This window comes from Cladosporium halotolerans (genome assembly GCF_011745625.1).
Source record: "Cladosporium halotolerans strain TM138-S3 chromosome Unknown Sca28, whole genome shotgun sequence".
NCBI classification, from domain to species: domain Eukaryota; kingdom Fungi; phylum Ascomycota; class Dothideomycetes; order Cladosporiales; family Cladosporiaceae; genus Cladosporium; species Cladosporium halotolerans.
In genome coordinates, this window is record NW_027191479.1 from 59,607 (window position 1) to 73,301 (window position 13,695).

Sequence of the window (13,695 nt, forward strand, 5' to 3'; positions counted from 1 at the left end):
GCTGCTCCATCGCAGCGGTTTGAGACGAGACTACGAACGGGCCTGTCCGAGATGACACCGAGATCACGGACTAGCTAGGCAATGGAATGGGGATGGGGATGGGTGCCCAACGACTAGAGAGCGGATTGTGTGTGACATTGCGCTATTGCGAGGTGTTTAATTGGGATGGAGACGTTGTTGGGCTCTGATGTTCTGGGCTCGAGGGGTGGAGGCTGGGAGTGGAGAGTGGGTTTGGATGAAGGGGACGATTGGGGTTGAGTGATGGGTTGGGAGTTTGTGATTTGTGAATGTGGATTGTATATATTGGTGGTTGCTATGGCGCGTGGTTTTCGGCGGTATTGGTGATGCCTTGGAGTAGCGGTGGAAGTATCACATGTCGGACAGGCTCTTGCGGTCTTCTGAAGGAGTGCACGGCGTAAAGTCAATTTTCGTCGCCTAAGGCTCCAATATGACTGATGTGCGCTGCTTCTACAATGAATTGACGTCTGTTGGCTTGAACAATTGCGCTCGTCTCATGGTCGTCGCGCAATGGACTGACATCAGGCGTCAACTTCAGCAAGACGGCCACAATCACATGCAACACCCATGCGTAAGAGGCGCTCAACGGCACCTCACTGCTCCCTCCAATATCATATCACATTACCAAGTCATTGAAACCAATAACACAATAGACAGTGAACCAGCTCACATGCAACCGCCTTCCCGCCTGTCACAAGCCTCCACGTCCCATCCTCACAATCTTCACATGAACATCAAATCTCAACACAAACCAAGCAAGGCATGCACGCACGCAGTCAGGCAGCAGCAGTAGAGACAGGGCAGGGATACCTACGTTCCAGACCGCCACTCTCACCTCTGCGCACAAGGGAGGACGACGACGAGTCATCCGCCTCAATTTCAACAGCGCAAGAAACCACCCGCCCGCACACCCGCTGCGCTGGCCTGGCCTTGCATCGCGCATGTATGCATGTGCAAGTACGTACCCCAATCTGCATGTACGTATCATCGCGTTTCCGACCCATGTCCACGGCGCTTCCGACCAGCGCGCGCTCGACGTACAGTGTACTTTACTGTACATCCTGTACTCCTTGCGGCTGCCCGCCCGGCCGGCAGGAGAAGCCTGGCAGTCATGACATGTGCATTCGGTGGCAGCTGGCAGGCCGCATTGCATTGCATATGCGGACTGCAAGCCAAATTTGGGCCTCGTGGACGGCTGGTGATGTATTCATGTCATGTACGAGGTACGCGCGGGAAGGTACTTCCTTTTTTTTGCTGTGCAGACGTGACCTCTGAGCGGTGACGGGCGGGCGTGACGACCGTTTCAATATTCTGCTTTTCGTCGTCGCGCTCGAATGACTACCTTACTGCTGCCGGCGTGCTGGTCATTTCGAGCGCACAGCACCACGTGCTCTCCGCGAACGCGCTGTCGTCGCATTTTACCTTTCCTGCTACGCTGACCGCCTCGAGCACGCGAAGAGGGGTAGATCAGAAAACACTCTCTCGTGCTCCATCTTTTCATCCCTCCTTGTCATCCCCAACGATCCACGCTCACAATCACACGTCCACGCGAGGAGCGAAAGCGCGAGCGAGCACAGATCAATCGATCGCATCGCATCTCGCGCGAACCACGCCCTCGGCATGTTCCTGGCCTGGCATCCTCCGTCAGGCGCGTCACCAAAGCACGCTCTCTCATCCCAAAAAGCCAAATCCAAGTACCCAAAGCCTAACCGGCGCTGTCTCCTCGCCCTGTGCCCTACGTATTTCTCCGCGCCCGGGGTGAGAGGGCGCCTACGCTTCCCAGATGGGAATGTATCGCCGCCCCCTCGCCTCCCTCCCTCCACTTCCGTGGCGCTTCTCCTCGTGGTCTGGAAAAAGACTATCTGCGCTTCTGCCACCATCACCACCAGTACAACCGACGTAAGTACCTACCCGGCACGCCTGGCCACGTGCGCAAAAGGCTTTGCTCCGCCGGCGAGCGCGGAACGTGCCTTTTCGCGCCTACGTAGTCTTTCAATAATTTTTTTCCCGGCTCCTTGTTCGAGGGAAAAGAGCGGGCACGGCTTCGACGTTGGGAGCGCGCTAGTTGATTGCTCGCTCGCCGCTTCGCTCGGGAGCTGGCCGAGGGGCGGGCGACGCACGTCATGAGGATTTGGGCTTAACGGGCCTTTTCCTTCCTGCGAGGGCGGTTTGCTGGTTTGGGATGGGAGGAGGTATTGGTTCTGTCATGTGAAGTATGACGCATGCTTGAGGTCTGGATTTGTGTCTCTTATGGGTTTCGAGGCTGCAGGGGGAGTGGGTTTTGAGATGTGGTATTTGGTAAAACGTCGATGATTGTTATGCGTGCCTCAGGCACAAGCTGGTGATGTACAGCCACAGCTGTGGCGTCTTGATTATGACGACGGCAGGTGGAGGGATGAGTCGAAGTTCGTGACTTCATGTCTGTCTGTTATGTGAGGTTTGTGCGTGGTGGATTGATTGATTGCCAGGCGTGAGTGTAGCAAGTGTATTGTATTAATAAATTGCGTTGCTTTTGTGTCGTTCGTACAGCGTGTTTGCTCGATTCCCGGTCAAAATCGCGGCAGAGCGCATTCCGCATCGCAGGCGGCGTTTGGTTCACGACCGCATCGCATTCCAAGATTTTCTCGAGCGAGCGAAATCTGAACCCAGACAAAAGATCTCGGAAGACCTTTCTGAGCATGGCAGAGAGCTTGACGCCGACCACGCCCGGCGGCCAATCGAAACCGCAAAAGAAACAAGTGTGTCGGTTTTTCACGAGCAAGGGTGCGTCCACGTTCACATCGAATTCAGGATAGTCCGAAGGTGTAGAATATCTACTACAAAGTAGGCCCCAATGCTAAACTATTTTTAATAGGCTGCCGGGCAGGAGATGCTTGCCCCTACGCCCATCCATCCGGAGCGGACAAGCCAGTTGTCCAACCAAAGCCAGCTCGACAAGCCAATAAGGAGACCGCAAACACGCCGACAAATCAGCAAAGAAGGCAGTATCATCCACCGCCAGTTGACAGTTCGAAGGTGGTTCGACCACGACCGCAAGTTGAGGATCCGCGAGCTTTCCAAGTTGGGCAAATCCAGAGGCGATTCAAGCCAGTGGTATCCGAGAACGACGATGGGAACACTTACGCATTCAAGATGTCACCATCGGACCCCGACTTTCCGTACGATATCGAAGCGCTGGAGTGCGAGCTGGTTGTGCCGAAGAGCTTTCCCAAGGGATCCAAAGCCTTTCTCCGAGTCTTGAACAAGGACATTCCTCGTGGGTTCCAGATCAACATCGAAAGAGGTTTTGACCTTGTTCGTGATGATGCTCCGGATGCCACACTACTTGGTCTGTTGAACAGGCTCGACAAGCGATTGGAGTCAATTCTTGCGGGTGAGATGGCGGAGACTATCAAATTGGTAGTTCACCGGAACGCTCCTTCATCAGCTACCGAAACTCAGGCAGCTCCTGTAGTCCAAACACCTCCGCCCTCGCCACCCAGAGCCATATCAAAGCCTGTTCTACCAGTATTCACGTCTCAGCAAAAGGATGAAGCCAAGTCAAAGCGTCAAACAAACACCAGACAGCTGGAGGCAAGACTAGGCCGGCTGAGCTCCTTCGCCAAATCCCCCGATGGCTTTTCCTACACAATTCCACTCGACTCGCCGAAACGATCCACATGGCCACCAGAATTACAACCCCTCCGGTCATTCACTCTGCTACTCCCTGAAATCTACCCGCTGGAACCCTCGACCATCATGCTTGACAGCGATAGTCCTTCCGCTAGGAATGTTGAAGAGGCATTCAAAGCACGGTCTGCCGCTGGCACTGACGCCACGCTCATGCAACAAGTCAACTATCTGGCTCTACACATCAAAGATATGGCGATAGCTCCTGTTGTGAATGAGAAGCCCGAACCATCTGTCGCTCATAAGATCTCCCCACCTCAAGCGATTTCTGCAATCGACCATGCTACCCCACAAACTCAGGCACCAGCAGCACCGCAGCCGTCTGACACACTGGATGATCGAAGTCATATCAAGATCATACCAAGGCCTCCTGAGTGGGACGTCAGCGGACCTGGCAGCGACAGCGATTCATCAGACGAAGACGATTACTCGTACGACTCCGGCGACGAGACCGAAGATTCCGCGCCACCTGATGAAGTCAGCCAACCCACCGGAGCTCCAGTCGAGAAAGGCGTTCTCCTCTCATTCCCTCAACTCGAACTCCACTCCATCGAGCTCATGGAGCTGACCACCCTCAACTTGACCATCAAGTGCGAGCGGTGCAAAGACACAATGGACGTTGAGCGTCTACGTAACAACGTCACTGGGGAAGCTTCTAACATGCGCGATGAAAGCTGCAAGAAGTGTGCGAATGGTCTGGCGATAGGGTTCCGTGCAGACCTCATGCACTCTGCTTCAGTCAGAGCAGGATATCTGGACTTAGACGGTTGTACCGTGGTTGATATGCTCCCAAGGTGAGATCGCAAGCGAAAAAAAGCTCACACTGCCAATCAGCGCTGATCGAGAGTGATACACAGTAACTTCGCGCCTACTTGCTCGGAGTGTTCGACGACCTACCCGGCCCCTGGCGTTGTATCTGTACGCGGCGAATCTACAATGGCGATCTGCCGCGAATGTCACAAGAAAATGAGTTCGTCCTTCTCCATCCTTCGCTGAAGATCTATGCAAGCTAATCAGTCTGCAGCCTTCCGGATTCCTGAAGTCAAGTTCCTCCAAGTCAGCGCAGCTGCGAGTATGTCCGATGGATTGAACCCTGTCTCGAGCACATGTAAGGCTGACATGCTACAGTACGAGCAAGCAGAGCACCAGGTCGCAAGAAAGTACGTATAACATGTACTACCCATGAAAAGATCCATAGCGGCGCCTCGACCATTCGATCGGCGTCACTGCGTGCATCCGATCATCCACGACACCCTCAGCGCCATTGCACATGCCGGCTCGCACTACATCTGACCCATTTGATCAGACAACATGCTGACTACTTGCACTGCGCAGGCGAAGGAGAACCTGGGCATCGTGGCCGGCACTGAGCTTCCCCGCCGCGGCCGCTGCACGCATTATGGCAAGTCCTATCGCTGGTTCCGGTACGTTACAGCCTCAGCCGAATGTGCATACATTGCGCAACAGGCCTCTACCCTGTCTTAATCGTCCCGATTGTTTGGAAGCGTGCTGACGCGTGTTTGTTTTGTTGTAGATTCTCTTGCTGCAGCAAGGTCTTCGCATGTGACAAGTGAGTCAACTGGTGTCTCCTTTCGTCCTTCCCTCGGGCGAACACGGGACTTGCGATGTTTCTCTTACTGACAACACATCAGATGCCACGATGCTTCGACCGACCATCCGAACGAGCACGCAAATCGCATGATATGGTACGTACCTCGTCGTCTCCCCTCAATCCCTCCCTCCTCCATCCCTGCACCAAGCATCCAGCCCAATACCTGGCCGCTGCAATGCACAAGCACAAGTCCAAACACACATCACAACCCGCCCGCACACCCTCACGCACCTCAGCCCTCTCGTATCTTGTGCCCCTCAGCAGCCACAACGCTCAGACGTTGCAAGCCACTCGACCCGACAGCTCGAGCGGCCGTCTGAGAGGCGGCTGCGGGCTGGCTGCAGATGAGCTGCACCCCGGCAGCCACCGAAGCAGCCACTTCCTTCCTGCACATCTTCACACGGATCACACCCACACACACCCATTGACTTTCCCTTCCCGTCCTCAAGCCTCAACCAAACATTCAGAACAGCCATAAAGCTAACCTATCCCACCCTCCACAGCGGCTTCTGTAAGCTCCCCCCCGATTCCCCCTTTGCCCGGACGGCCGTCACAACGCCACATCCAACAGCTCCACCCAACCCTCCAAACCTTTGAGATACTAACGAACCTCCAAGGCTCGCGCGAACAAAACTACCGCCCCGAAGACTGCGGCATCTGCCACGCCGGGCTTGTCGGCAAGAAAGGCCACGGGTTCTGGGAAGGCGGCAAAGGCACGCGGGACAGGACGCGCATGTCGCGGAAGGATCCCAGGAAGTTCAAGAGGTTGCCTGGTGGACAGGCGAGGAAAAAGGCGAATTGAAATCTTGTAAAGTCGGAAAGACGTAGTCAGCGTAGTAGTGAGGAAAATCATATCATTGAACAAAACCTAAACTATCTCTCAATCCTTTTTGACACAAACTCGCTAATGCCGCGCAAGACATGATTACGTAGTAATGTACACAACATCCTCTCCTTCGCGATCCGATCCGAATCCGAATCCCCAAGTGCGCCGCTTTCAGAAAAGGCCTCACTTACACGATCCATTTAACCTCAAGCGGAACGACTCCGCTGACAGGCAGACTCGAAAGTCTTCGGATAATTTCCTTAGTTAGCATCACCCTCCGTTCAACTCATTCAGTTCTTGCCCTTCTTCTTGTTCTTCTTCTTATTCTTCTTCTTCCCCTGCCCCGGCGCCGACGCCGCGCCACTCCCACTCGCACTGCCAGTCTTACTGGCGTCCGCCTCGCCCTCGGCCTCGCCCTCCTTGTGGCTGTTGTGGTCGTCCTCGCTGCGCTGCTGCGACCCATAACCCTGCCAAGGCTTGTGCGGCGAGCCCTTGTCGTCGTCGCTGCTGCTGTTGGTGTCGAGGACCATCTTCTTCATGCCGTTGATGTCGACGGTGGTCTCGGTGATGGAGCCGGAGCGCGCGACGCGGCGGGAAGCGCTGCGGTCGCGGGAGGGCGCATCGTCGTCGCCGTTGCTGGCGCCGGCGCCGTTGGTCGTCACGGACAGGGCGTCCGCATCGTGGTGCGGGCCGATGATCAGCTTGCCGTTGCCGGAGTTCGTGCGCGGCGGGTGCTGGGGGCTGGCGGGCGTGCTGTTTTGGGCGGTTCCGGGGCGGCTGTCTTTCGCGGGGCTCGGGTCGCGCTTGAGCTGGATGCCGGTCGTGTTCCTGGGGCTGCGGGAGTGCTCGGTTTCGTTGGCTTCGTCGTCGTGGTTCTCGGCTTCCTTCGCAAGTTGCTCGTCGGAGATGTGGGCGTTGCGTTCGGCCTGCTTGCTGGCGGCGCGCGGCGACAGCTTCTGAGATCCGGTCTCAGGCGCTTCACTGGAGGACTCTCCATCCTTCGCAGGAGAGCGCGATTGAGATTGGGGACGGGACTGCGGTTCGATTGTGCCGTAGGACTGGAGAGCGCCAACGCCGCCAGAGGCATCGACGCCTGCATCCTTAAGCAGGCCAGCACCCTCACCGCCGCCGAGGATCGTGGGCTCCTCGGCGATCGGAGCGGGTCCATCCGTCTGCTTGTTGCCATTCACACCGACAGTCGTTGGCTGGCCTTCAGGAATAGTACCCACACCAGGCTTGATCTTGACAGAGGTGTATTTTGTAGATCTAGGCTTCGATGCCATGTTGCTAGGGCCAAGGTGAGACAGGTGCTTCATCATGTTCTGAGTATTACTGCGAACGGGCACAGCGCGGGAATTCTCCAGACCAGAGTCCGAGGCGTTGCTGCTCTTCCTGCGCATCATGAAAGTCGTACCGTGAGCGTTGCCAAAGCTGGGCTTCCTGGTGCTGACATCGCCATCTTCTTTGTTAAGAAGCGGCGTGTCCTCAGCGCCCTCGACGTCGCTTTCAGCAGTGCCGAGCAGCTTGCCGTAATTCTGACGGGGCGCGGGTGCAAGACGGCGAATGGCCTTGTGCACATCAACAAAAACGTCAGACTCGTCAATGATCTCCTCGCCAATCAGCTCCTCAATAACGTCCTCGAGAGTAACAACACCGAGAGCGCCCTTGTCCTGGCCAGGGTAATCGGAAACAAGAACCATGTGAGACTTCCCCTCCTGGAAGAAGTTGATGATATCCAAGCAAGACGTGTAAGGTCCGGTTTCAGGCAGGGTTGCGAGAGCAAAATCACGCACACGCTTGCAGTCTTCCGGATCGTAAGTGATGAGGATCTTCACCAGCAGCATACCAATGAAGTTCCTGGAGTTATCCGGAGCGTAGATGGGAATTCTCGAGTAGCCTTGGGAAAGGATGGTGTCCATCATCTTCTCATCCAACACGGTGTCGGCGCTCATGATGAACACGTCCTGCATGGGTGTCATGATATCGCCGACGGGCTTGTCCTTCAAGTCCAGCACACTGCTGATGATCGTGACCTCATCTTCCATAAGTCTATCGGCGGGGGTAGTGCCCAGCGTCTTGTGCAGCTGGACAAGCGTCTTCAAGCCAGGCTTGTTGTACATTGTACCGTGATCCTCGCCGAGGAGCCAGTCAAGAAGCTTAGCAGTAGGCCATGCAACGGGTGCCATGATCCACATGAGCATCAACACAGCCGGGGACATAAACGCGCCGATAGATAGACCGTAACGAACGCAGACAGATTGAGGAGCGATCTCGCCAAAGATGACTGCCATCTTGTTAGCCACAGCATCCAATGTACCTTCCTTGAAACAATCACTCACCAATGAGCACCGTACTGCTAACAACGGCCGGCCATCCACCACCCAAGCTCCTGTCCAACACAATTGGCAGCGTCTCGTTCGTAATGACATTGCTCAGCAAGAGCGTGACCAAAACCCAATGCTTGCCCTTATTCAGCAGCCTCAGAACCCTCTTCGCATGCCTCCTCTCAGCACCCTCTCCGCTAGTCGCAATCACCTGCAAGTACGTCTCGTCCTGGCCCATCAACGCTATCGTCAAGCCCGCAAAGGCACCACCCAGCAGCACCAACGCGACCGCGACGCCCAGGTAGACGTACAGGTCCGGGTCGCTGGCGTCCTTGGGCATGTCGTCGCCCTCGTCGCCGCCGTGCTTGAACGCGTGCAGGCCGCCGTTCTGCAGCAGCGGCGCGGCGCTCGCGAGCGGCAGGAACAGCAGCTTCGCCAGGCCCAGCACGGCCGGCCGCAGCGCTACCGCGCCGTATCCATTTCTTCTGGGGGAGGAGGCGCCGAAGGCCGCGGCGCCTCGTGTGACGGCTCGCGAGGACGAGCTGGCTGCTCGCATCGACGACATACGCGCCGTGGGGACGGAGGCCGCGTCGTTCGCTGTGCGGCGGGAGAGAGGAAACTTCGGGTTGCCCGAGAGGACGGTGGTGATGGAGGGGGATGGAGGTGGTAGTGACAACGGCGAGGTGGTGAGGCGCAGTGCCGCGGGCAGAGAGTGTTGCGTGCGTCGCAGACTGGCTGCTGTGACGATGGAAAACGCAATTGAAGGACAGAAATGCCAATGGCGAAGTTGGTGAGGGCGGCGGGACAGTCGATGCTCTGGGCTTGTAGTGGCCCTGGCGCGGCTTGAGACTTTCGATGGCGCGGGTGGGCCGGGAGGAACGCACTTGGCCTTTGCTTTCACTTCGAGCACGTGGGGCGCTTTCTTCGCTTGTTGTGCAATGCGACCGTGAAATCTCTTCTGGACAGTGAGGTGAGGTTAGATCGCACAAATACCACAGTGATTGCGCGTCTTCAGCTGCCCAGGCCCCAGAGGCACATACTAACGCTCTTAATCACGCACGCAATGCCGCTTATGTACCTTGATGCACGATCAAACATGGGGAAGGCGAACTTGGCATTGAATTTCGCGAGTAATGTGCTCATATCGATTGACGATAACAGACAACGCTATCGAGTCGAAGAACTGTCTCAGGCAGTAAGAACAGTAATGCAAACTAGGTACCCATCGGCCATCCTTTCGCTCGGCTATGCTTTCGCAGGCGCTTCGCTTGAACCCAATCAATCAAACAAACATCCAACCTCTTCATGGGCGTTTCTTCTTGTCCATCGTTCCTCGTTCGTAATTGTCGTGCTTCGTGAGAACTCCCTCCTCGTCGAGCCCGTGCATTATCCAGTGTCGTATCCCGTGTTGCTTTGCTTTGCTTTACTTTGTCTTGCGGTGCCTCTCTCTCATCAATCCTCAGAATCGCCAAGAGCCTGTCACTTTACAGATAGGCGCCGATGTCATCCCTCCGACTTCGCCGAAACTACGCCCTCAGGTCAGCCCGCAGGGAAAGTCCGCTCGTCGCTTGCAGGTGACTATACTTTCTTGGTGATGTCCGACGCGCGCTTGGCCTCACTTTCGGCGTGGTGCGCGGCCTCCTGGGCTGCGTGCGGCGACTCGGTGTGCTTCAGCTGCGTGGTTTCGTTGTGGTCCAGAGGTTTTGCAGATCTGCGCTTCAATGATTCGTCGGTCTCGAGCAGGTGCGCGGAGTAGGGTCTGCGACGGAAGTCAGTGAATCGCTCCATGAAGGCTGCCTACCTAGTGCGGGGTCATGTGTGCACACCTGGACTCGTCCCAGTGGTAGGACCGGAACTCGGTGTTGGCCCAGCCGGTTCCGGGGAACTTGTCGCTAGCACCCCAGTCCTCCGTTAGGTAGTGCAAAAGGCCGCCTAAGAGGTTACATTAGCATTTCACCCTCAACCGACGCTCATCAAGTTCCAATCCATCCTCCAACAGCAGTAGCAGTGGCCGTGGCAGTGGCAGTGGCAGTGGCAATGACGGCATCACGATAGGCAGTTCCTGGACAAACCGTGAGTAACAACGACGATTTCCTGCTCCGGCCTGCTCCTCAACCACTCGCGAGCCTCCTTGGCTCTCTCCGCGATCGCCTCGCGCGTCGCCGCCCACTTCCCAGCCTTCACATTCCAGCCTTCCTTTACGAGGCCGAGGTCGACGGGTTTGTCTGCGAATTCCTTTGCAAGCTCTTCTGGTGCGGAGCCTGTGTCGCACGGCAGGTCTGAGGTCTCCTGCAGCTCGGGGAGGGCGATGACCTTGAGGCCCTTGTTGTGGAGGTCCTTGTCGAACCCGAGGAGTGAGGTGTAGATCGTCCTTCTTATGGGCGATGCTACGATGAGGTCGACCCCGCCGTGGTGCGGGAAGTCGTCCTGGAGGTCGGCGCATTGCTGCTTGCCGACGGGCGTGAGGAGAGGGTCGTGGATCTTGTGGTTCTCCTCGCAGAGGTTGTGGAACCCCTGCGCGTGGCGGACGAGGTGGATGGTTGGCGCCATGGTTGATGTCGACGCGGATGAATGTGATGATGGTTTTTCGTGGAGTGATGAGTGATGAGAGTACTTAGGTGTGGTAGGATGGCGGGGTCGAGGTCGGCGCGGAAGAAAACAGCGGAGACATTGCGTGAGGGACGCCAGCTTTGCGTGCGGCTTCTGTATCCCACCGGCGAGGCCGAGGGGTCTGTGACGAGGTGCGAGGGAAGGTGCGGCGTTGACCTGGAGATGAGCGCGGAGGGGAGAGAGAAGGTCAACCATCGACCACGACGCGTCGGGCGATTGAGTTTTAGCACGCCTACCTTGCCCAGATAACCTACATAACTTAGATATATATTAAGACGCGAGCGCGACGCCGCGGCGATGGCCGGCATGCAAAAGTGGAGCGTAGTTGTGTCTGGAGGGTAGGAAAGTCGTCAAGATCGGCACGTGGTGTTCTAGGTCTATGCAGGGCGACGCGGCGCGCTGGCAATCCTGCCGAGGTGAGGTCCGAGCAGCTTAGCCGAATGACCTCACCTCTTCACGTTTCACTTCACCGCTGCGGCGATGCTGGTAAACAGCATCGGAATTTTTCCGGTGGTCGGCAAAATACTCCAATACATCTGAAGATCTCGAGGCAAGGTGCATCTTCAGGGCCAGGCACGACAGGGGCATTGCGGGTCCGCAGAGATCCTTATCTGTCATCGGCTGCTCGGCATCCCTCAATCAATCGAGGAAGACCATGTGCGGCATTCGACCATTACCTGCCCCAGTCGGGATTGCGGTGGCATGATGCTGCTATTGCTTCAATGCACCAGGCCGTGAAAATAATGGAAGGTGGAATGTATGCTCTGTCTGCATTGGAATGGGGACTGCGATCTACAAAAACAATCTACAAAAGCAATTTCGGGGTCACCTGGTAGGTACCGTATCAAAGAAGCATCGGTCGTGCTCAAACGCTTCTCCCGTTCAAACGCCAACAAATAAAAGCTGCATGGAAAGGCGGCAAGGAAAAGCAGTAAGGAAAAGAAAACACTATCAATCTCAAAGCGATGCATGCTTTAGCCGGACCTCCCTGTAAAGGCGAGGTATCCTTTTCACGCCTTGCGCTTCTACACATGAGTTGTAGAAGCCTTCATCGCCCTGATCATGTTCTCAAGACTCTTCGGGTCCATGGCTTTGACTTGCGCAGACGCGCTGTTGAATCTGCCGATTCTGTCGGTGACGGCCGAGACGCACTTGTCGAAAACTTTAATCTTCCTTGAGAGCCTTGGATTAGACGCTGACTTGTCGAGAAGTGAATCGAGACCCGATATGATGCGCCTGAACATCTGGCCTCCTTGTGCTGCCTCCTCCGTCCAAGCGCAGTCAATCTTGCTGATGTCGATCTTGCCATAGCGAACACTCGAGCAGCCCGCGGCAATGTCGTCAGACTGGATCTTCTCGAATGCGAAATCGGCAATGTGTGCCCAGTGTACCATGAGTTTGGAGATGCGTGTGTATACATCGCGGCGTTCCAGGTCCGTTTCTCGGATGTTCTTCATTGCTTCCAGCTTCTCGGCGCTCTCGTTGATCATTCGAAGCATCTTGTGCTTGATCTGCTTCTTCGACATCTTCTGTTCCTCCCAGGGCGCTTTCTCGATTTCAACCTGCTCCGCATCACCAGCACCTTGAGTGCCGGTCCCGTGCGGAGAGGATGGCGAGTCGTCTGGGGGACCGATGTCGAGTCTTTGGAATAGCGGTTCGAAGTCGGAAAGCTTGGCCTGCACCTTCTTGTTGGCGTTTGACTGCGATGAGTCGTCGCTCTTCGTATCATCATCAGGCTGACTAGTACCGATCCTGCGTTCCTCTTGCATTTCATATTCGGCCTGGGTGTTGTGAGCGAGTTTTGCGGCAAGCATGGCTTTCTCAAGCGCCGTTGGAGCAGCATTTTGCTGCATGTGCGCTGATTCCATTGCGAGCGGCGGCGGAAGCTGTGTCAACTCATCGATGCCATCCATAATATCCGGATCAGCACCTGTCGGCTCCTTGGGCGAGAACTCAGGCGTCGAAGGCTCCGAGCCACAAGCATCGATAACTGCAGGCGGGTCGCGACAATGATACCAGTTCGGCCGCGAGATCTTCATGGGTCTCATATCATCCTCCCTCTGAGGCGCGTTCGCGCGGAGGCAGATGGCTTTATCCAAGTACCTCGCAGGCTTGTCCTTCATCGGTATGACATTTTGCGGCTGATACAAGGCCCAATCCTCGCAGCCAATCCACGAGTTGCATCGCGCGCTTTTCGAGGGCTCTTTTTCGGCTTCCTCGATGACCCGGGGCCGTTTCTCGCCGGGTTGGGGATTATGCTCGAGGGGGGGCGCATCGGCCAGTTCCACGTCGCCGTCCTTGTCCCGCGGCAACGGCACGTCCGACATGGTCACCTCCTCGCAGCCGTTCAAGGTCAGAACACCAACAGAGAGCGAAAGGCCGAATGCGGAGACCGCGTTCTCGACAGTCCAGTTCTTGTAATTGGACTCCCTGATCCCGTCGATGTCTTCCATCTCAGCGCGCTTGCGCTTGAGCATCGCTGTCTTCTTCTCGATCGAGCTTATCGCGTTGATAACTTTTTGCCCTTTCTTGCGCTCGTAGACGACGCCCTTACGCGGCGGTGTTACCCGAGGCCTCGGGCATTGCGCGAGAGGGTTGATGGCGGAGGCATTGCTGCCGTTGTGTTTGACGGGCTG

At 56.3% G+C, this 13,695-nt stretch overlaps 3 protein-coding genes across 3 annotated transcripts; 1 reads left to right on the top strand and 2 right to left on the bottom strand.

Moving 5' to 3' along the window:
* Positions 1 to 2,335: 2,335 nt before the first annotated feature.
* WHR41_07233 (uncharacterized protein) lies at positions 2,336 to 6,101 on the top strand (the record flags this gene model as incomplete). Its single annotated transcript, XM_069375838.1, has 10 exons — positions 2,336 to 2,781; positions 2,873 to 4,481; positions 4,545 to 4,657; positions 4,712 to 4,759; positions 4,816 to 4,847; positions 5,023 to 5,111; positions 5,222 to 5,257; positions 5,340 to 5,393; positions 5,803 to 5,810; positions 5,917 to 6,101. The coding sequence occupies exons 1-10, from the start codon at positions 2,697 to 2,699 to the stop codon at positions 6,099 to 6,101; spliced, it is 2,259 nt and encodes a 752-aa protein (XP_069227316.1). The 5' UTR covers positions 2,336 to 2,696.
* A 35-nt stretch (positions 6,102 to 6,136) lies between these two features.
* On the bottom strand, positions 6,137 to 9,249 carry WHR41_07234 (uncharacterized protein). The gene is made up of 2 exons (XM_069375839.1): positions 8,465 to 9,249; positions 6,137 to 8,409 (listed from the first exon to the last, which is right to left on the bottom strand). Exons 1-2 carry the CDS (start codon positions 9,012 to 9,014, stop codon positions 6,416 to 6,418), a joined length of 2,544 nt encoding a protein of 847 aa, XP_069227309.1. The 5' UTR covers positions 9,015 to 9,249; the 3' UTR covers positions 6,137 to 6,415.
* Positions 9,250 to 9,544: 295 nt separating this feature from the next.
* Positions 9,545 to 11,407, bottom strand: WHR41_07235 (uncharacterized protein). Its single transcript, XM_069375840.1, has 3 exons — positions 10,522 to 11,407; positions 10,276 to 10,381; positions 9,545 to 10,208 (listed from the first exon to the last, which is right to left on the bottom strand). The coding sequence occupies exons 1-3, from the start codon at positions 11,252 to 11,254 to the stop codon at positions 10,028 to 10,030; spliced, it is 1,020 nt and encodes a 339-aa protein (XP_069227310.1). The 5' UTR covers positions 11,255 to 11,407; the 3' UTR covers positions 9,545 to 10,027.
* Positions 11,408 to 13,695: the final 2,288 nt, after the last annotated feature.

Excerpts from the sequence above, each read along its gene's own strand:
- WHR41_07234 (XM_069375839.1), bottom strand. The coding sequence starts at position 9,014 with ATGTCGTCGATGCGAGCAGCCAGCTCGTCCTCGCGAGCCGTCACACGA. Across the intron at positions 8,410-8,464 it reads TAGCAGTACGGTGCTCATTG|TCATCTTTGGCGAGATCGCT; the intron begins GTGAGTGATTGT and ends ACAAGATGGCAG.
- WHR41_07235 (XM_069375840.1), bottom strand. The coding sequence starts at position 11,254 with ATGGTTGACCTTCTCTCTCCCCTCCGCGCTCATCTCCAGGTCAACGCC. Across the intron at positions 10,382-10,521 it reads AATCGTCGTTGTTACTCACG|GCGGCCTTTTGCACTACCTA; the intron begins GTTTGTCCAGGA and ends GTAACCTCTTAG. Across the intron at positions 10,209-10,275 it reads TACCACTGGGACGAGTCCAG|ACCCTACTCCGCGCACCTGC; the intron begins GTGTGCACACAT and ends CTTCCGTCGCAG.